The sequence below is a fragment of the Megalobrama amblycephala genome, linkage group LG4, assembly GCF_018812025.1.
Source record: "Megalobrama amblycephala isolate DHTTF-2021 linkage group LG4, ASM1881202v1, whole genome shotgun sequence".
NCBI classification, from domain to species: domain Eukaryota; kingdom Metazoa; phylum Chordata; class Actinopteri; order Cypriniformes; family Xenocyprididae; genus Megalobrama; species Megalobrama amblycephala.
Window position 1 is genome coordinate 19,948,539 of NC_063047.1, and position 22,292 is coordinate 19,970,830.

Sequence of the window (22,292 nt, forward strand, 5' to 3'; positions counted from 1 at the left end):
CCACCTTTCCACGTCAAAAAGTAAGGTGGATAGACTAAACACGTAATGCGCGTGTGCATGCCGTCATCGTTTTTACAGATTCGCGTTTTTGTAGTTTACACGGAGATGATAACAGTATCGTTTTGAAAATGTTCCACTTTGAAAACCATTCAAAAGTTTGCATTTTTAGGCTACCAAAATGCCATAAAAAAGTTTTCTGTTTTAGTTGAAAATAGTGTCGTGTAAAAAGCCCATTAGAAGAATAATTGCAGAGAAGATATTTGTGAGAGTGTTCAGATCTTAATATGATGTGGTTTGGGATGTGGGTGTGGAACATAGACCCCATACAGTGAGACCTTTATTTAGTTTTGATGGGATTTACAGGGGAGATCAAAAGGAGACAGATTAGTTTTTGTCCCTTGAGTGTTTTGTGTGTGTGTGTGTGTGTGTGTGTGAATAACTCAGAGTGAAGCAGAAAGAGGGAGAATAAATGTGTTACGGGTACGTAAAGCTGTTTACTCCTGCAGTATAGTGAATGAAGTTTACCTTGACAATATAGGGAGCACATCTATACATCGTTGTTGTTTGTGTCTTTATGGATGGATACGTGAAAGAAGAATACAGTCTAAATGTCAGACAAATGAGCTGCTTTTGAGTTGAAGCAGTGAATATGGACATCACTGACATTTGAATTGGATGTAGTGTTAAATGAAGTTAGCCACTGTTCTTTTCAGATGAATGTTTGAAAGGTTTTGGCTGGGAGGGTGGTTTCATTGAATAAGCGGAGAGATGATGAGGTTATATAGATAGAGCGATGGCTGAAAGAGCGTGATGGGGATTTTTAATGAGCTTCGCTGATTTAGAAAGCGGAGGTCTGGTGGTGACTTATCAAATGGTCGGCTAGTGCTCTCTTTAATAGATGATTTGAGAACTGAAACATTGTGTCTGTCTTTCTTATTGTAAGATGAATGGTGTATTGAAATACTTCATATTTCTTTTTTGTACTATTCAGGCTTGGTTTTGCAGATAATTGAACTTTAAAATCTACCTTATAAAATGCTTATAAAAAGAAGGTTGATTCTTATTGGATGAGCTGTGTTAAAGCAGTTGTTTAATGGCATTTGATGTACACCTGTGAAGTATTAAGTTGTTACCGTGCCAACGCTAACCATCTTGCTGATAGACTAATGAACTTGGCAGACAAATTGTTTATTCATTGTACATAATAAATGACAGAAAAGATCTGTCACTGTTTCCGCTACATCACAACTACAAGGGATGTTTAATCACTCCACTTTGTGTACTCTTTACTTATAGTACACTCACTGTAATGTCTCTCTTGGCGTATTGCTTTATTAATTAACATTTCTAGAAAGTTCTCCATTCCTATAGGCAATAATGTTGTCAAAATTTGCATACTGAATTGAAAGTGATTGGTCTTTATCATATGCTGTTTTTTTCTCCTTCAATGAATGCAAATCTAATGCAAATCTTTCACGCTCCCTCATCACTGTCTCTTAGCCTTTTTCTTTCTAATTTGCTCTTCTTCAATCACATTCCAATTTATCATATTTTCTTCTCCTTTCCCTCCCACTCACTCTCTTTTTCGCTCTGTTTCTCTCAGAGTGCGACTGGAGCTGTAACTCGTGCCGCGGACCCCTGCGTAGTGACTGTCTGCAGTGCATGGAGGGATACGTCCTGCAGGATGGCATTTGTGTGCCGGGTTGCTCTCCAGGATTCTACCAGGATGCTGAGAGATGTCTGAGTCAGTCATTAACAAAAATAACAACCTTCATTATGAGTCCAACCAATCAATTTTCCAGCTCAATAAACTTTGACATTTCAATCTTTCAGTCAGTTGTCACGGTTGGGGAGGGAGGAAGGGCCACTAATTTCAGCTGTATAGTGCCAACATCAGCCGCTGTGCTAGAGCCAAGGTTTAATGGCACTTTAATGGATTGATTTCAAATTAGACTGAAAGACAAGTCAGTCAGCGATGCTGTAGTTATGGACCAGATTGAAGAAGCTCATGACTCTCACTTTGAATTTAAACTTTCTTTGGTCTTAGATTGATGTTATCCAGCATTATCCACATTATTCACTGATACTGAAACAGTTCATCAGAGGAACTGGAATTTATTTCACATTTATTATAATTTAATCTTTTAAAAATGTATTTTACATTTATTATGAATAATTTTAATAACAGTATAATATTATTATATTTTTTAATTATAAATATACATTTTGAGGTTTAGGGTCAGTAAGATTTTTTTTAAATAAATTAATACTTTCATTTAGGAAGGATATATTAAATTGATCAAAATGTGACAGTAATGTTACAAAAGTATTCCAAATAAACGCTGTTCTGTTCTGCTTAACTTCTAGTCTTCATAGAATCCTGGAAAAAATCTTTTATGGTTTATATGTAAATATTATTCAACACAACCGTTTTCAGTTTCAAGTGTTTTCAATTTTCAATTTCATTGATCAGCATTTGAAAGCAGAATAATAGAATATCAATACAAAATTATTACATTAGAATGATTTCTGAAGTATCATGTGACACAGTAATTGAGAAAATTCACCTTTGCCATCACAATAATAAATAGCATTTTAAAATGTATTGACAAGAAGTTATTTTAAGTTGTAGTAGTATTTCACAACATTACTATTTTTACTGTATTTTCAACCCCCCCCCCCCCCAAAAAAAAAATGCAAGCCTTGGTAAGCATAAGAGACGTCTTTCAAAAACAATGTTACCAACTTTTGAAAGGTATAATTTTAATAATTTAGTATGTAAAATGATAGACAACTTGGATCTCATATAAAATATAAATCAAATTTCATGTATTCAGTCTTTCTCTTCTTTTTTCTTTCTATGAACAGGCTGTGATGAGCACTGCGATCAGTGCCAGACCCATGGCCGGTGCCAGCGGTGCCAGCTGCCATATGCCGTGTTAAACGGGCAGTGTGTACTGGAATGTGGCAAGCGCTACTTTTTAGACGACTCGACCCGTCAGTGCACCGGTGAGTGCTGTAAATTTGGTCTGAGAGTGATCGTGACTGCCTAGATTGTCCAATTTGGTTTGCTTACCAACCTGCTAATTTTAGAGAAGCTCAGTATAGCGTGACGCAGTTCTCTCTCGTGTCCTGCCTGAGTCTAATGACAGATTGTTTACTGTTATTTACCAGCATGCTCAGCTGGTTGCTTGGAGTGCATGAGTGCAGGTGAGTGTCACGTCTGTGCTGAGAGCTTCTTCCTGAAGGGTGGTCGATGCATCCCGGACTGTGGTCATGGATACTACTCTGACCGAAAAACAAGAGCCTGCCACGGTAACCTGGAATTTCTAAAAAAGTTTTACAAATCAAATACAAAATAAGATTTCTACAGACCAAAAGAAATCTTTATACTTGACCAGCATTGTCGACTCATGCTTTTAGTATGTACACTCTTAGGAGAAAAGGTTATATAGAGAGCCTTAAAGGTGCAATGTGTAAATTTTAGGAGGATCTATTGACAAAAATGCAATATATTATACATAACTATGTAAGACCTTACATAATGAACTGTTATGTTTTTATTACCTTAGAATGTGCCATTTTCTACATACACCGCAGGTCCCCTTAGATGTTAAAGGGTTAGTTCACCCAAAAATGAAAATTCTGTCATTAATTACTCACCCTCATGCCGTTCCACACCCGTAACACCTTCGTTAATCTTCGGAACACAAATTAAGATATTTTAGTTGAAATCCGATGGCTCCGTGAGGCCTCCATAGGGAGCAATGACATTTCCTCTCTCAAGATCCATAAAGGTACTAAAAACATATTTAAATCAGTTCATGTGACTACAGTGGTTCAATATTAATCTTATAAAGCGACGAGAATATTTTTGGTGCACCAAAAAAACAAAATAACGACTTATTTAGTGATGGCCGATTTCAAAACACTGCTTCAGGAAGCATCGGAGCACAAATGAATCAATGTATCGAATCTGCTTTTCAGAGCGTCAAAGTCACAAGATTTCAGCTGTTGGCAGTTTGACACGCGATCCGGATCATGATTCGATGATAACATACAGCGCTGCCTATACATATCCTCATCATCACCCATTTCATCATTAATGATATGTCCCAAATATTTTATTTTATTGCATATATTTAGTACTTGCTCTGCCAGATAAAAATCTGGAAAATTAAGATCCATTTCTCCTTCTTCCAGCACTCTTTTTTGTATTATATTTCACATCATATTTGATCCCATAATCAGAACATATATTTAACAGCTGTTGAAAACCAGCACTGCTTGGAGAAAAAATAACCAAATCATCAGCGTACATAAGATGGTTAATTAAAGTATTACCAAGCATACATCCAGTCCTATATTCACTTAATTGTTCTGACAGTTCATTCATATATACATTAAAGAGGGCTGGTGAGAGTAGACCTCCCAGTCGTACTCCATTACTTACTCCAAAAGGAGCTGAGACACTGTTACCCCACTTTACTACTGTACCATACTCTGATTAGCATACCAATATACCAAGATTCTTAGTATGCTATTAGGCACACCCCTTTGTCTTAGTTTACTAAACAGCTTTTGATGATTAACTCTATCAAACGCTTTGGAAGCATCAATAAAACCAATTATAATAGAGGAACTTTGTCTTTTATACATGTCTACTATTTCTTTCAGGGCATATATACACAAATCAGTACTATGCTGCGCCTTGAAACCAAATTGATTGTCCGTGGTACCAAGATATCCCCCTAAGCGATCTAATATAATTCTTTCTAAAACTTTGGATAACACACTAGCTAGCGCAATTGGTCTATAGTTATCCAAACTACCCACCTTGCAAGCTTTATCCTTAATAACAGGCAACAGGGCTACCGTCAACATAGACTCTGGCAACAGGCCATGTACTATCAAGCCATTAAAGCAAATAGCAAGGAGAACCGCCATCCTAGGGCTCGCAAACTTTAAATGTTCAGCAGTAGTTTGATCCAAGCCACTAGCTTTCCTATCTTTAAGCTGCATTATTGCTTTATGGACTTCATTACTTGTAATACCCACCATTTCAGAACAAGAAACTTTTGCCACTTCATACGGTTCATTCATTACACAATTAAACAAGGCAGAATAATGTTGTCTCCACAATTCAACTATGTTTTCTGCACCAGAAACACCTTCCATAGAACATGGTATTATTACACTATCCCTATTTAAAACTTTTACATCCTTCAACAGCTTGTAAACATACTTTATCACTACAAAAATAAATAAATAACCCATTAAACATAAAAGTATTATGCAATCTTTTAAGACATTTCTCCTTTTATAGAACCGTTTTGGCATGGTTCTTTAGAGCCTTAGGGTTCTATATAGAGCCCAATTGAACCTTTTTTTTCTGAGAGTAAGAGTAAATATTATATTTTATTATATTATATTTTGTATTTGTCTATTTTAATATTTAAAATATATTTTGATTTTGTGTTTTTATGAGATTTGAGGTTAAAATTCAAAGAAATTCTGTAGTTTCTTATGCTTCTATGACTGTAAGAGTATTTGGCCATCTCATCCGCTTTTGTTTCTACAGCAAACAGCCGCGCTCCATCTCTTTATATCAATGGCTCTCTGCTGGTTCCTATTGGTGGAGTTAAGCCTCTGGATCCGGCTCTCCTGTCAATTAAGGATGCAGATAGCCAATCAGAAAGCATGCTGCTCCAGCTCCTTCAACCACCCAGTAACGGCCACCTCGTGGTCCTGGAGAATGACAGAGAAAGAGCACTGGGCACAGATGACATTTTCACCTTTACTCAGCTCAAACATAGATTTGTGCGCTTCATTCACCACAAAGAGCAAACCAAGTGAGTGTGTGTGTGTGGAAGAAATCCAGGGTCATTTCCCCAGGATATTTATTTTTCATTGAGAAGTCATTAGAAACATATAATTCTGAAGCAGTACAAGAGATCACATAATCATTAACAGCATTACAGTGCATCATGCTGTCTCAGCATTGTATAGATTTATGAGGGAGTGAACGTATGTGTGTAACATGCGTGTCTTCAGTATTTATCAACTAGAGGATCTATGGAATTCTAAAACCATTCATTTCATATTGTTTTCTCACTGGTTATAGTTCATGTAAAAGATTTCATTTCTCATCTCCTGAAATATCACATTAGGTGACGACTCCTGTGGGAAGTGGCCCATTTCTGCTTAGACATACAGATTTTAAATATTTGTTGATCTTATACACCAAAATATCCAGAGAGATGCTGCGCAGAAGTAAAACAGCTTTGTATTAAGGCGAGCATGTGTCGAGTTTGTGTGTTTTGGGGGATGGAGTAGTGTATGCACTCATTAGCTTTAATTACCTCGGTGAATTTGCTGAGGCATTTGACAGGACACACACACACACACCCCACAGTGACCATAATCCGCAGCATTTGTGTTGATCACGTGTGCCAGTCACTAAGTTAGTCTGACTGCTGACCTTCAATTTTCTCTCACCTTTCTCACAGTTTATATCTTTAATGGCTCCTCTCACTCCCCGGTTTAATTAACAAGTGATCTGTGTGCCCTCAAACTTTCACTTTTATTTTATTCCTCATCCCTCTTTTCCCAATGCATCACTTTTTCAGTCTTTATCATTTCTCTTTAAAAGCTACTCAATCTTTTTCTCATTTTGGTCTCTGCCTTTTGCTTTTCTGGGTCTTTTAGTCATTGTGTCTTTTTCTGTTGCTTTTGTCCACTTTATACACAAACCCATGTTTGTTTTTCTGTCACAGTGTGAAATTGAAACTATTACTTCCATTGACTTGATACTGAGCTAAGAATTTTCATTAAGACATTATTTTGGTACAGTATGGTTATGCCAACAGTATGACATTGTTTAATATGTTTACCAAGCTGTTTTCTTTGTGTGGACTGTCCCAACCAATATAGATGATTTTAGGTTTTGTAGCAAAATGTAGGCAAACACTCACTCATCCATATTATTTATATCTTTGAATCTCTTCACAGCAGTGTAATTTTGACTTGTTTTTCAGAACTGGGCAGTTCATGTTAAGGGCAGCAGATCCTCAGCTGTTCTCGCAGCCTCAGACTGTTTCTGTGCAGGCGCTGTCCCAGCAGGTACACACACACACACACACACACACACACACACACGCACGCACATCTTGTGAATGCTGAATAATGGAGCTTCACTCTGTTCTTACAAGCCAAATAAAACAAAAAGGGGACAGGAGTCCGTGAGGACAGTACGTCTTATTCACTAATAACCGCATGGATTGTTTATACACACATGAGAACTTGTGAAAAAATTCACAACACATTAATTAGTTCTTAACCTTGTTCTTATCTCTATAAATTTCGAGTCTGAGGTTAACCATTTGCATAAAACACGGCCAAACCATCTCCATATTAGGGTTTTTTGCTCATCCCTTTCTTTACAGCCTTTTATCATTAGCAATGTTTCCATCCACCTATTTTTATATACATTTTGGGATATCACATTAAAAAAATGCTGGATGGAAACACCAAAATGTGCATAAATTCTAAAAAAAAAAAAAAAAAAATAGTTAATAACAAAACGTATCAAAATTGAGTCGGATAAACTTTTTATCCGATAAGAAAATATGCGCATAAACTACGATGGAAACACATTTACCGAATAAATTTATTTTATGCACATTAAAAAAGACTTTTTGGCTTTGTGATTGGATGACTCTTTGCTCAGCATCTGAAATGCTGTTTTGGTTGTTCTGAAATGCCTGAGCAAAGTCTGTCATCAAAGTGTTTCAGTATAATTACGTCCCAGAACTGTTTTACATGACTGTGTTCCCAAACAACAGGCTTTCGCCTCCGAAAATAAGATCGTCTGTGCGCTCTGAGGTGCAAGTAATTTATTATATACAAAATTATTATATACAGTGGCTTCTCCCACTGCAGCAACTTCAATTTTTCTTAGTGATACTTAGCGCCCATTAATCAGGACTTCTCTTTGGCTCACTGATGGAAACGGTGCTTTATTTGCAAATGTGTTTTTGCAATATTCCAATTTTGCACATAAGTTAAATTCGCAACTTTGGAAGGAAACATAGCTATTCTTGATACTCACATAAAGGATATTTGATGCTCTCTAAAGATGTGACAAGAGTATGTGATTTTTGTGTACCTGTAGTTTTAGTTCTTAAATTTTTTCATAAATTTAGAATATATTTTAGTCAAGTTATTGGTAAATCATGATTTGTTTGTGAAAATGTTCATATGCAGATTTCAACATTTGTATGCACGCTTAGAGAATAAGACCTACTGTGAGGAATTGTTCAGTTATATATTTTGTCCACTCCTTTTCCTATATACAGGTGCTGGTCATATAATTAGAATATCATCAAAAATTTGATTTATTTCACTAATTCCATTCAAAAAGTGAAACTTGTATATTATATTCATTCATTACACACAGACTGATATATTTCAAATGTTTATTTATTTTCATTTTGATGATTATAACTGACAACTAAGGAAAATCCCAAATTCAGTATCTCAGAAAATTAGAATATTGTGAGAAGGTTCAATATTGAAGACACCTGGTGCCACACTCTAATCAGCTAATTAACTCAAAACACCTGCAAAGGCCTTTAAATGGTCTCTCAGTCTAGGGCTCAGTCTTGTCACCTTGTACAAGGAGGGCATTTGCAAAAGGTCATTGCAAAAGAGGCTGGCTGTTCACAGAGCTCTGTGTCCAAGCACATTAATAGAGAGGTGAAGGGAAGGAAAAGATGTGGTAGAAAAAAGTGTACAAGCAATAGGGATAACCGCACCCTGGAGAGGATTGTGAAACAAAACCCATTCAAAAATGTGGGGGAGATTCACAAAGAGTGGATTGCAGCTGGAGTCAGTGCTTCAAGAACCACTACGCACAGACGTATGCAAGACATGGGTTTCAGCTGTCGCATTCCTTGTGTCAAGCCACTCTTGAACAACAGACAGCGTCAGAAGCGTCTCGCCTGGGCTAAAGACAAAAAGGACTGGACTGCTGCTGTGTGGTCCAAAGTTATGTTCTCTGATGAAAGTAAATTTTGCATTTCCTTTGGAAATCAGGGTCCCAGAGTCTCGAGGAAGAGAGGAGAGGCACACAATCCACATCGCTTGAGGTCCAGTGTAAAGTTTCCACAGTCAGTGATGGTTTGGGGTGCCATGTCATCTGCTGGTGTTGGTCCACTGTGTTTTCTGAGGTCCAAGGTCAACGCAGCCGTATACCAGGAAGTTTTAGAGCACTTCATGCTTCCCGCTGCTGACCAACTTTATGGAGATGCAGATTTCATTTTCCAACAGGACTTGGCACCTGCACACAGTGCCAAAGCTACCAGTACCTGGTTTAAGGACCATGGTATCCCTGTTCTTAATTGGCCAGCAAACTCGCCTGACCGTAACCCCATAGAAAATCTATGGGGTATTGTGAAGAGGAAGGTGCGATATGCCAGACCCAGCAATGCAGAAGAGCTGAAGGCCACTGTCAGAGCAACCTGGGCTCTCATAACACCTAAGCAGTGCCACAGACTGATCGACTCCATGCCACGCCGCATTGCTGCAGTAATTCAGGCAAAAATACAGTATTGAGTGCTGTACATGCTCATACTTTTCATGTTCATACTTTTCAGTTGGCCAAGATTTCTAAAAATCCTTTTTTTGTATTGGTCTTAAGTAATATTCTAATTTTCTGAGATACTGAATTTGGGATTTTCCTTAGTTGTCAGTTATAACCATCAAAATGAAAAGAAATAAACATTTGAAATATATCAGTCTGTGTGTAATGAATGAATATAATATACAAGTTTCACTTTTTGAATGGAATTAGTGAAATAAATCAACTTTTTGATGATATTCTAATTATATCACCAGCACCTGTACAGCCCTTTTCCAATATACAGCTTATCTGTCAGGCCTATTAATCTGCTGATATTTAGCATTTTAAATGATTAACAAAAAACATGAGTTAAATATGGAGTTAAAGTTTTTTTTCCAACTACTAAGTAAAATATCTATTTCATTTTACTGCATAGCATTTCAGAATTTTTGTGTAAAATATACTTTTATATACTAACATATATTTGTTTTATTATTTCACACATTTTAGAATAATAATAAACTCATTGAAAACAACCATGTGTTGCAATAAAATGGTGCACAAATTATATCTTATAATTTTATATTTTAGCCTATTTAAAGTGGCCAGCCTTTAGATGCACATTCTCAACTTCATGAAGTGTTCAGTTGGAATGCTTTTAAACAATAATGTTCCAATGTACAAGACTTACCACTTATGCTGGGCACTTGAGTTGGCCGCTTGTCCTTCACTGTCTGCTAGAAAATAAATAAATAAAATAATTTTTAAAAAATAAATAAAAATAAGCTTTGTACAGTGGTTCACACTTAGGTACACTGTCTCCACAAAACCATACTTATTATACTTAAACACACCTTAAGATCTAAAGGTTTTTAAGATCATGAAAAAATCTAAATTATATCAAAAGTGTCCAAATTTATACTGATACCTGGTGCCTATAAAGGACAAAATATCTTAAGGGAATATCATTTTTCTCAATATGTTTATCACACCATTCTATTCCTACTGTCGCCATATTGCATGATCAACCACCTCTGTTTTACATTTTCTGCTTACACCCAGAGTCCACATCCTTAACATAGATTGACTGCCCATTATCCTCACTCTGAGGAGGGCATTATAGCTTACATTGAGGCAGCATCTCCCACCCCCACCCCCCTCTCTCCTTCTCTCTTTCATTTCTCTGCAGCATTTTGTTACACTTCATAGATACAGCCTCCAGAGAACTGCCTGCAACTCGCTGTCAGACCTCCACCAGCCTCACACACACACACACACACACACACACACACACACACACACACACACAGGTTTGTTTTGCTATCTTAGTGAGGACATTCTATAGGCGTAATGGTTTTTATACTGTACAAACTGTACAATCTATCCCCCTACACTACCCCTACTCCTAAACCTACCCATCACAGAAAACATTCTGCATTTTTACATTTTTAATAAAACTCATGAAATGTCCTCATATTTCATGTTTATGGCATGATACCCATGTCATTGTACAAATTTACACAAATTCATAAATCACAAAAACAAGCATGTGCGCACACACGCGGACAGAGAGAGAGAGAGAGAGAAACCTGAGCTCCCCAACAGAAGTCTAATGGATGTCATTGCAACAAATAACACCCAAAATACATTCTTGCCCATCATGGATTGATAACAGCAGCTCAAGAAGTCAGAGCACTTCTTTCTGTTGAGTGAGCAGTATCTCGAAGTGGAGAGGGAGGGAGGACAGTGAATCTATTCCTTAGAGAGGAAGAGAGTAAAAAATGCAATAATGCCTCCCTGGGGGGAAAAGATTGTCTTTTGCAAATAAACCATTTGCTCATGTGTTCCCTGTGCTGTGTGGTGGTAAACAAAAGTGGCCTGATTTTCTTCACATCTCTGTGTAACGGCAACCTAATGAATCTTCATTAGTTTGAATTGCTTTACACAAAAAGTATATTGGTAATAAAATGCTTTGATGCTTATATGGACAACACTAATTTAAATCTTGCCTAATTCATCTCTCTTCTTTGCCTATCAGTAAAAGTGGCTAAAAATAAAATTGGAAAATAGCGTTGATGCAGAAAGACATGTCAGAATGAAGTCATGATAGATAAAGTGATGTTGGCAGGGACCTTGAACACAAATACTCACTTTAAATCAGTATTTTTTTCCACAAAATTAAATTGGAAAAATATGTAGATTAAAAGAATACAAAATAAGGACATTAGGGCTCCAATATATGAAACTGTAATATTTTACAGATAATATTAACTATTTCCTTTGTGTTTCACTGAAACTGAGTTTGAATATAATATTAATGTGTTTTTTTACCCTTTCCACAGCCACCCACTCTGATCACCAACCAAATCCTGTACATTAACTCTGGTGAGACGACTGTCATCAGCAGGTCCATTCTTCACATCAGTGACCTTGATAATCCACAAGACGTTTTCATCACGGTTCTGGATCCACCTCAACATGGTCACCTGACACATGTGCATGGTGATGTTCAAGTAACCCATTTTAAACTGGAAGACCTGGATCGTGAGCAGCTGCAGTATGTACATGATGGTTCAGAAGGAGACCAGGACAGACTTCTGCTGCAGGTCAATGATGGACACAGCTACCAGAACATCCTGTTTCACATCAGCATTGCACAAAAGGTACAGACGAGACAGTTTTTACTTTTTAAATGATTTGCTAAGTGACAGTTCACCTGATCAAAAAGTATTCTTCATAAAACTTTTTTATTTTATCAGACTTTTGTGAAGTGCTGGTCTGCTTATCATAGGGTTTTATATTCTTTGAAATGGTGTGTGCTCTGGTTTTTTTAATGTTTAGCTAAATGTTTAATTTATATTTTTTCTGTAATTGGAAGTTTTTGTAACATCATAAATGTGCCATTTTTAACTAATAACTAAATACTAGATACCTTATTATTTATAGGCCTATCAATGTGTCATGTTATTTCACGTCAGTGTAAAAAATAATAAGTGTGAAAAACCAGCAGGCCATCAGATCTTCTGCATTTTGGACATAGATCAAGGTTTTTTTTTTTTTTGGCTAATTATAGATTCCTGCACCATACATAATGCTGAAACATCTTGATGGTTGAACCTCAGGCTACCACTGCGTTATGTCTTGATTTATGTGTTTATGTCCACTGTCATCAAGACTCAAGTATGAACACACACTGTTCACTTAAAAAGAGTTCACTAAAAAAATGGAAAAGAAATTACTGGAAAGACCTAAATACATTTTTTTAGGGGCTTTTTAACTGGCGTCTGGGGAATTCCAAAGGACTACAAGGAGGTAGTGTGTGTGACTTATTTTCATTTAAGATATTAATTAAGATATTCATTAAATATTGTTAAAATGAATAACATGAACACTATTTTCAACACATCTGTTGAAACACAATGTTAAGAAACTTCTCCAAAACTTGAACTGAAGATCTAAATGTGACTTTATTGGGACAATCCAGAATCATAATCCATATAAAATGCAAAGGTTCAAACAGCAAAAAATAAAAATTAGGGCCGCACAATATCGCGATTTTTTGCAAATATCATTGCATGCGATCTGGCAAAGGCTGTGATTATTTATGCGCAGCTTGTCAGAGCTGTACGGCTCTGTGATCAGTAGTAAATGCTTCTCCATCTGAAAGCCAGAGGGCGCTCTTGCGCAGAAACTCCAAATATGCCCTGCCACAGAAGTAGATAACACGCGTCATTCCAGGAAATTCCTATCGCTATAGCTGAATTAACAGAAGATTGAAACATTGATTAATTAAACGTGACTACACAACTGCCTTTTTCTGTGTAAGAAGCCACATCATCTCACAGAAGGATGCTCAACTGTCGCTATGAAGTGTTTGGAGTAAAAACATGTTATTAAATGTTGTCTTTTATTGGATAAGATGTTAATAAATGCTTCTCATGTGTGGAAAGATGTTTGACGCATGTTGCTTTTTCAAATGTATGTTATAAGTGACTTAAACTCGCAGTGCTTTCAGATGGATTAGCATTTGGAGCCATACTTCATTGACAAGCTGCGCATAAAAAAAACCCCGCAGCCTTTGCAATTTCATAATCGCACTAAGAATCACGTTTAAGTGCAATTTCAATGTTAGTTTTCATATCGTGCGATATTTTGTGTAGCCAGAAACCACAGGTAAAAAGGGCAATCCAGAATGTGGGCAGAGACTCAAAAAACAAGACACAGGAAACCAGGTTAACATTTGGAAATGCAGTGTAACAACATACAAGACTTCGCAATGAAAGACTGAATACACAGAACTTACACAGGCAGAGTTAACAAGGTAATGAGACACAGGTGGAAGGTGGATTAAATATTAAATGTATAAATGGGTCTTTAAACATGATTGATGCTGGGAAAGATAAGGCGTTATTTTACTGTCAAATGTCGAGAGCACATTATTGTGACGCGAGAGCACATCAATGTAATGCGCGAGTGCAAATATCTCTGCTCGCGTGTGGATTTCCTTTGATCTCGCACAAAACTGGACGCGTGCTCTCAAATAAGAGAGCACTGTATATTTGAGAGGCAGTTTATAAGAGAGCACTGAATATTTGAGAGCGCGCGTCCAGTTTTGTGCGAGAGCAAAGGAAATCCACGCGAGAGCAAAGGAAATCCGCGCGTCTACAGGCAGAAGAGAGGCAGTTTATAAGAGAGCACTGTATATTTGAGAGCGCACGTCCAGTTTTGTGCGAGAGCAAAGGAAATCCGCGCGTGAGCGGAGAGATTTGTGCTCGAGCATTACATTGATGTGCTCTCGCGTCACAATAATGCGCTCTCGACATTTGACAGTAAAATAACGCCATAGAAAGGCCCCATCATCCCTGCAAGGCAGCGACCCTACATAGTGTGAGTGGTTTATAGAATGGATAGAGAGATAGATGGGTCTTTGTACTTAAAAGATGAGGATCACTTGCAAGATGATGTTTTTATAGTCTACAGTTGGTGTCTGTGATCACATAGGGTACAACTACCGTGCTTGTTGCCTCACAGAATCATATTTACACCTTAAGGTACTAATACCCTGTAGCATTAGATATGGTACAGATATGATATACCACTAAAAGGTACAATTTAGCAAAAAAAATTCTGACAGTGCACGCACAGTGAGACACAGTGAATAATTTCTGTCATACAGTGTGTAAAGTGTTTTTTATGACAGGGTAAACACCACTATCTCATACCTCTCTCCCACTATTGGTACATATATAATCATAACCACCCCTTTTAAACTTGAAATTGCTCGTTTCTGACATGCCTTCAGCCTGCTGATGTCTAGACAGATAGGAGCACTTTATTTGCTCTTTTCAAGCTCTGTCCCCCCTTCCATACACCGTTATCCACACATCTCTCAGTAGTGTCATCCGATTACACCTGCCTTGTTTCCTGCTTCAACCTGTTATCTCCTATCCTAAGCAGCTTTTGACTAATGGAAGCCCTGTTTCAGAGTAAACACTCTATTTTCAGATCAATAGCACATTGTTGTTTTTTTTTGGTCGGATCACAGTGAGTTATATTGGGCAGGATCGCAAGGCTTCATCAAGGTCTGTTTCAATCACATAAGTGGCATTGAGTGGAAAGGTCAAATTACATCCACAACACAAGGCACTGAGAGCCAAAGTCCCTGATCTCAAAAGATCCGTAACATGTGGATTTCTGCAATGAAGACAAAAAGGGATGAAAGAGGAAGCTGACTTTTAATTAGCCTTTTGAAGAGAAGTCCTTTGGCATTTGTAGTCCGTGATCCATGTAATTGGTCAGTACTGGTGAATGATCCTTGGTTTAATGTGGTCTGGAGACCTCAAATACCTGCTTTTTCTACCACTTCGATCTCTAAATCAAGAGAAAGATAGAGAAATAAAGAAACAGAATCTTTGCAGGTATCACCGTCATTGTAGAAGATGTTTTATCGGGGAAAAAATGTTTAATAACATCAAAATGAATTGGTTGAATTCAAGTTTTATGTAATATGAATGAACTGACAGTAGTTTACACCAGCAAAAGTCATTTTTAAGGGTCAGATCAGGTAGAAATGCACTACATTAAATTTAGCAAAACTCTCAATTAAGGGAGAATCTATCATTTTTGACCCATGAGTGAACTCTTCCGTGAAACACCTTGCCTTGTAAATCCATCCCGCTTTCAGAGAGGTGATCAGGATCAGCAGGAAGGTGTTGGAAGGGTGCCAAGGTGTTTCCTCTGTGAATCGGAGCTTTCATCTTCCCGCGTCCTTGAAAGTCTTTGATTATGTGAAGCAGATGATCTTATTCACCACAATGAGCTCCTCAGCTAGAGTTGGGATGTTCAGAGTCCCGTTAAGATCTAAAGATTCCTGGCATAGGAATTGATTTCTCAATGTAAAATGCAAGGATCTTTCTGAAGTTATCAAGCTATCACGTAGCAATAAAAACTGGAGTAATGGCTGCTGAAATTTCAGCTTTGCCAAAACAGGAATAAAATACATTTTAAAACATATAAAAATAGAAAACAGAAATATTTCACAAATGTTTATTGTATTTTTTTGATCAAATAAATGCAGCGTTTGTGACATTTCTTTCAAAAACATTTTAAAAATCTTACCGAACCCAAACTTTTGAACAGTAGTGTATAATCTATAACTTTATTATGAGGCTGTACATGCTGTTATAAGCTGAAATAAACATACCATCAATCATAATGGTGCATTATGGCTTCCCTGTAGGTTGGATTGACTCCTCATCTGCGTTCAGTGCCTAAGACCTGGGTGAGAGAGGGAGGAATGGTGCAGCTGTCTAAGAAGTGTCTCAATGCTCAGTTCCAAGGATCCAGTGACTCTGAAATCTTGTACACCATTCATTCTGAGAGTGGACAGCCTAAATACGGTATCATCAGCAGCAGCAGCAGCATCATCTGTCTCTAGTATCCCATATCCTCTATGCCTGTCTTTCTTTCTGAACTCAATTCAGTGCTATGAACTACAGTGAAATGCTTCTTTCTAAAGGTATCTTGTGTGTGTCTAGGAGAGATTGTGCTGGTGTCTATGCCCGCCGATGGTCCTGTGGAAGCATGGCAGGCTTTCCCAGATGGTCAGGACACCACACCCACCAGCTCATTTACACAGCAAGACGTTAATGAAGGAACTGTCTGGTACAGACACTATGGTTCCGGAACACAGAGAGACACTTTTCAGTTTCAGGTGAGACACACACAGCACAATAAATTTAACCCAAGGCAAATACTGTCACTTCAGCAAGAGCCCTGCGGCTCAGTATGTAGAATCAAAGGTTAACGTCTAGCTGGTTAAAAAGTGTCTACTATTATATTTTAGTTTACTATTATAGTTTTTTTTCAGAAGAAAGGTGTATTATATATTGATTTGACATTTCTCATAAATGCTGGGGTTCATGTTTTAATCTGTGGAAGTACTGCTCTGTTTCACATATTTTACACATATTTAAAATAAATCAGGATAGTGAAAATAATAAATTTTATGTAAGTAAAATTTGGATCGAGTCACTATACAGACACTATAAGGGGCATCTTACACAATAATATGGGCATCTTGTGTTGATATGAGTTATGATTGCTCAGGAGATGTTACTTTTTATGCACATTTATACACTGCCATTCAAAGGTTTGGACTCTTTTTTTTTCTTTTCTTTTTTTTGAAAGAAAGAAAGAAAGAAAGAGAAAGAAAGAGAAAGAAAGAAAAAGAAAGAAAGAGAAAGAAAGAAAAAGAAATGAATTCTCTCTTTTTCTTTGGTACTTCTTTTTTTTTGAAAGAAAAAGAAAGAAATTAATTCTTTCATTTAGCAAGGATTTATTAGCTTGATCAGAAGTCTTTTACATTGTTACAAAAAATTATATTATATTCAAATAAATGCTGTTCTGTTAAACTTTATATTAGAAATTCAGCTTTGCCATCACAGGAATAACATGTTTAAATTGTTATAATATTTCACAATATTACAGTTTTTACTGTATTTTTGAAAATATATATATATAAATTTAGCCTGGTTAAGCATAAGAAATTAAGATCAAAAACATTAAAAAAAAAGTCCTACTGACTTGAATGGTAGTGTAAATTTTTTTTCTCTCTCTCTCACACACATAACATCAGACTTTTAGATCAGCGTTTCTCCTGTTACAAGTGATGAACAAAGCAAACACAAACCTCTTAGGAAGATAAACGCACTGTTCCCGTCTCTCACACTATTTGACTATTTTCTCCATTTTACTTCAGCTTTGCTTCACACTCTTAGGCCAATTTGTCCATCTGTCCTACTTCTCCTTCACCAGCCTCACTGCATTACTTTGGTGTAAATGAGCTAATTTGTCTTCAAATCCAGTTTCAAATCAGTGTAAGCAGCATTAAAGGACATTCAATCACATTTAATTTATCAACTTAAACCCCTAATGACTCTTGACACAACAGTTTTTTGTCCTCCTGCAGAAAATTGCTTTCCCTTCTTGTTTGTTCTTTTCTCTTCTCTTCTTGCCTGAGGCTGCACCCTGTGCCACAGACTTCATTAAATAAGATTTGAGTTTTAATGGTTCGACACAGTTTAATTTATGTCCTCAGGGCTGTATTTGTAAGCATGTGTTTTTTCAACCTATTTGTGTGGATTCTGTTCAAGAATTTGTATTAGAATTGACAATAGAATGAATTAAATAGTTCAAAAATTAAGTTGTGTATTGATGTTGAAAGTGATTTTGTAGTTACAAAGTTAATGATTACCGATTAATGTCTGAGAAATGTTAGATTTTGAGATGTTTGAGACCGCTGAGTCTAAAAAGCTGCAGCAGGAGCTTTTCTTCTTTCTTTCTTTCTTTTTTTTTAATTTTTCTTTTTTCTTTTTTTTTTCCAGTTTGGCAACATTTATTTAGGTCCTCATATTTTTATGGTAATTAAAAAAAAAATCTATTAGAAACACATGTGCACTGTGGTATTTGTTTACTGTAGTTCATTGTTTGCTTATGCATGGATACATGTCATTTTGTTGGCAGGTTTCAAGTGAGGTTTATCCAGAGACTCTGAGTGATACACAGACCTTCACTATAGGAGTGATGCCTCAAAGCCCCGGCATGCCTCAGCTCTCACCTGGAGCCGACCTGCAGATTACTGTAAGATTCAAACAGCAGGACATGAAAAGACTAAATGAGTCTCTGTCTACTTAAATTTTAGTTAAAGGTGCCCTCGAATGAAAAATTGAATTTATCTTGGCATAGTCAAATAACAAGAGTTCAGTACATGGAAATGACATCCAGTGAGTCTCAAACTCCATTGTTTCCTCCTCCTTATATAAATCTCATTTGTTTAAAAGACCTCCGAAGAACAGGCGAATCTCAACATAACACCGACTGTTACGTAACAGTCAGGGGTTTTTAAACACTTGCCGTCTGTATAATGCATAAACACAACTTCATTCTTTATAAATCTCTCCAACAGTGTAGCATTAGCCGTTAGCCACAGAGCACAGCCTCAAATTCATTCAGAATCAATGTAAACAATATAACAGTATACAATACTCACATAATCCGACGCATGCATGCCGCATGCATGAAGAACACTTTGTAAAGATCCATTTGAGGGTTATGTTAGCTGTGTGAACTTTGTTTATGCACTGTTCAAGGCAAGCGCGAGCTCTGTGGGCGTGGAGCACGAGAATTAAAGGGCCAGTAGCCTTGAATCGGCTCATTTATAATGCTGCCCCAAAATAGGCAGTTAAAAAAATGAATTAAAAAAAATCTATGGGGTATTTTGAGCTGAAACTTCACAGACACATTCAGGGGACACCTTAGACTTATATTACATCTTTTTAAAAAAAGTTCTAGGGCACCTTTAATATTCAGTGTATCCAGACTTTGAACTTGTGATCTGCAGACATCATTGTCTTCATCAATGTTAATGTTTTTGGTTGTGTGTATGTGTGCAGGCACTGGAAGATCGCGTGACTGTGATATCTCCCTCTGCTCTCTCCTTCACTGACTCTGAGACGCCCAGCAACAAGCTTGTCTACAACATCACCAAAGCGCTCACCTCAGGCCACGGTAACTAAACCTCCATTATTGTCATAGGGGTGAGGGGAAGGACACTCATAGGCATAATGGAAGCCTGATAGTTTTGTTTTGTTCTTCTTTTTGTACCATTAAATAGAGAGTGTGGAATTTCAAAAGTGGAACTTGCTGAGATGGTAATGGAGGGGTGCATTTGAAGATAATTGTGAAAAGCTTCATATGTGGTTCTATAATATGTGTCAAATCCTTTTGTGGATTGGATGTTTTATCTGGATTAAATAACAATCATAGAATGGTCATGAACCTTCTCTCAAGTTAAAAAAAAAATGATGTGTGTCAGCGTGTGGTGGCAGCAAGACAAAAATAAAGAGCTGGATTTAGTTGCGGCAGTTTGTTTTTTGTTACAAAACTTAATGAAACAAAACACTCAGCAAAATACTCGATAGGACACAGGAATGGAACAACCAACTAGAAGAAGAATGGTCAATGAATTGAACAAACACAGGATTTAAATACACAAGGCAAACTAATCAATGAAATAAACAACAAGTGCACATAATAATCAAATCAAAGAGAAACCATAGGAATGAATACAAACACAAGAAATCTTTAAAGGTCCCTTTTTTTCGTGGTTTTTTGAAGCTTTGATTGTGTTTATAGTGTGCAATATAACATGTGTTCATGTTTCGCGTGTAAAAAAAACAGTATTTTTCACATAATTTACTTATCTGTATACCGCTGTTTCCACTGTCATAAAAACGGGCTGATGACTTCCTTGTTCTATGAAGTACGTAACGAGTTCTGATTGTGGCAGCGCTTCCTGTGTTGTGATTCGACAGCAGCTTAGCGAACCTTGCCCGGAAAGGTCACGCCCGTCACGCCTCTTACCATAACGTGGAGATGCACGCGCTCAGTGTTATTGTAAACATGACTTTAATTTTACCCTATCAATTTGAGCCAGAATCAGACCCGGTGATTGGACTGCGGGATGAAAATAACAGCGTTTCGACAACATGGCGACAAACACACTCTACAAACGCAACTCTTGTGTATTCCTGTGGGCGGAGGTTAGTCAAAAAACTGTTTTAGTGACGTCATTAAAGAAGGAAGTAGAGGGATGTAGTCCAAACTGGCCGTTCGATGTAGGCGACTTCTGTTAAATAAAATATCTCGCTTGGCATTGAACTTTGAGCTTTAAAATTTTACAGATTTTATTTATACTCTAACAACAACATTACACACTAACTAAAGTTTGAAACATGGGATCACGAAGAACGGAACCTTTAACTGTTACATCTCCAGTGAGAGCTGTAATTTACCCTTATGAACGAGCAGGAAGCATAATAAACCTAATTTTTCCCCACAATCTCTCTTTCATTATTTCTGAGCTTCTAATATTGGATTGATTATTATATTAATATGAACATGATGATGTCACACTCCTTTTTCAGGTGCGCTGGAGCACAGTGACAGACCTTATCATCATGTGCGCCTCTTCACCCAGGCTGATGTAGACAGTGGCAAAATTATCTACAGACCTCCACAAGCACCATCCCACCTTCAGGAACTTTATCAGTACTCATTTACAGGTTAGTTATTACTTTACTACATTTTTTTTTTTTTTAACCAAATCAGTATATTAGGATGATTTCTGAATGATCATGTGACAACGAAGACTGGAGTAATGATGCTCAAAATTCAGCTTTACCATCACAGGAATAAATTACATTGAAAAATAAAATAAAATAGAAATGAATTATTTTAACTTTTTTTTTACTATATTTTTTGATCAAATAAATGCAGCTTTGATGAGCATAAGAGAGTAAACATTTTACTGACCAAAAACTTTTGAACAATAGTGTAGGTGAAGTGTAAATAGCTTTTGATACAACTCAAATTCATGAATTTACAGATCTTTTATTAATCCAACTAGAAATTTTAGTCCCAAAACATTTTTAATTAGAGAGGGTTTTTTATATTGCTCTGCTATGAATGTAACAATAGTACCATGCAATACTATAATGACACGTTCATTAATTTGAAATGTGAACAGTTTTTGTGGAAAGTTAATTAGCAATTATGTCAGTGCACTGTTGATTTATTTCAAATCTGATGCTAATTGGTGCTTCTGAGCAGTCAAACCCAACGGCTGAGGCATTGTTAGTGATGCGTTTGTCTGTAAAACTCACCTCTTCAGCATTTAAATATGAAATAATCTCTCACCCTGGTTGCTAATTACTGTGATTTGTTAGCAGTTGTTTGTGAAAGTAACCACTAACACTCTTTCATTCCTACAGGTCTACCAGAGTCAGTGAGCCTCCATTTCACAGGTATATAATCACTTTTGGCCTCTGGAACCCCCTTGCGAATCTGCCTTATTCTCCCTTTCCTTACCAGAATTCACTGCTTTCTCTCAAATGCCATATACAGATCCCTCTGTGCCTCTGATCCTACATTCCCTGGTGTGTTGCTGTTATTTATTTATGGGACCTTCTCTCCCCTAAGAGGGAATATAATTCCCTCTTTCTTTCTGATGTCCATCCATACGCTTTATTCCGCCTGACAGCAGGATACGATAGTGCATCCATCTTCTTCTTGCAGTGCCCATGAATCAGAGCTGTGACTGCTCATATGC

At 37.0% G+C, this 22,292-nt stretch overlaps 1 protein-coding gene across 2 annotated transcripts in view; it reads left to right on the forward strand.

Moving 5' to 3' along the window:
• fras1 (Fraser extracellular matrix complex subunit 1) overlaps nt 1-22,292 on the forward strand; it is a 131,573-nt gene that overhangs the window by 78,781 nt on the left and 30,500 nt on the right. Inside the window, exons 24-35 of one of the 2 annotated variants that reach the window (XM_048188165.1) lie at nt 1,604-1,744; nt 2,869-3,009; nt 3,175-3,315; nt 5,582-5,852; nt 7,038-7,122; nt 11,965-12,285; nt 16,362-16,521; nt 16,660-16,835; nt 18,647-18,763; nt 19,576-19,690; nt 21,109-21,246; nt 21,955-21,987. In XM_048188165.1, the coding sequence (XP_048044122.1) occupies nt 1,604-1,744; nt 2,869-3,009; nt 3,175-3,315; nt 5,582-5,852; nt 7,038-7,122; nt 11,965-12,285; nt 16,362-16,521; nt 16,660-16,835; nt 18,647-18,763; nt 19,576-19,690; nt 21,109-21,246; nt 21,955-21,987 (1,839 nt within the window). The remainder of the gene's footprint in view (nt 1-1,603; nt 1,745-2,868; nt 3,010-3,174; nt 3,316-5,581; nt 5,853-7,037; nt 7,123-11,964; nt 12,286-16,361; nt 16,522-16,659; nt 16,836-18,646; nt 18,764-19,575; nt 19,691-21,108; nt 21,247-21,954; nt 21,988-22,292) is intronic. The other variant, XM_048188166.1, reaches the window with a different exon arrangement.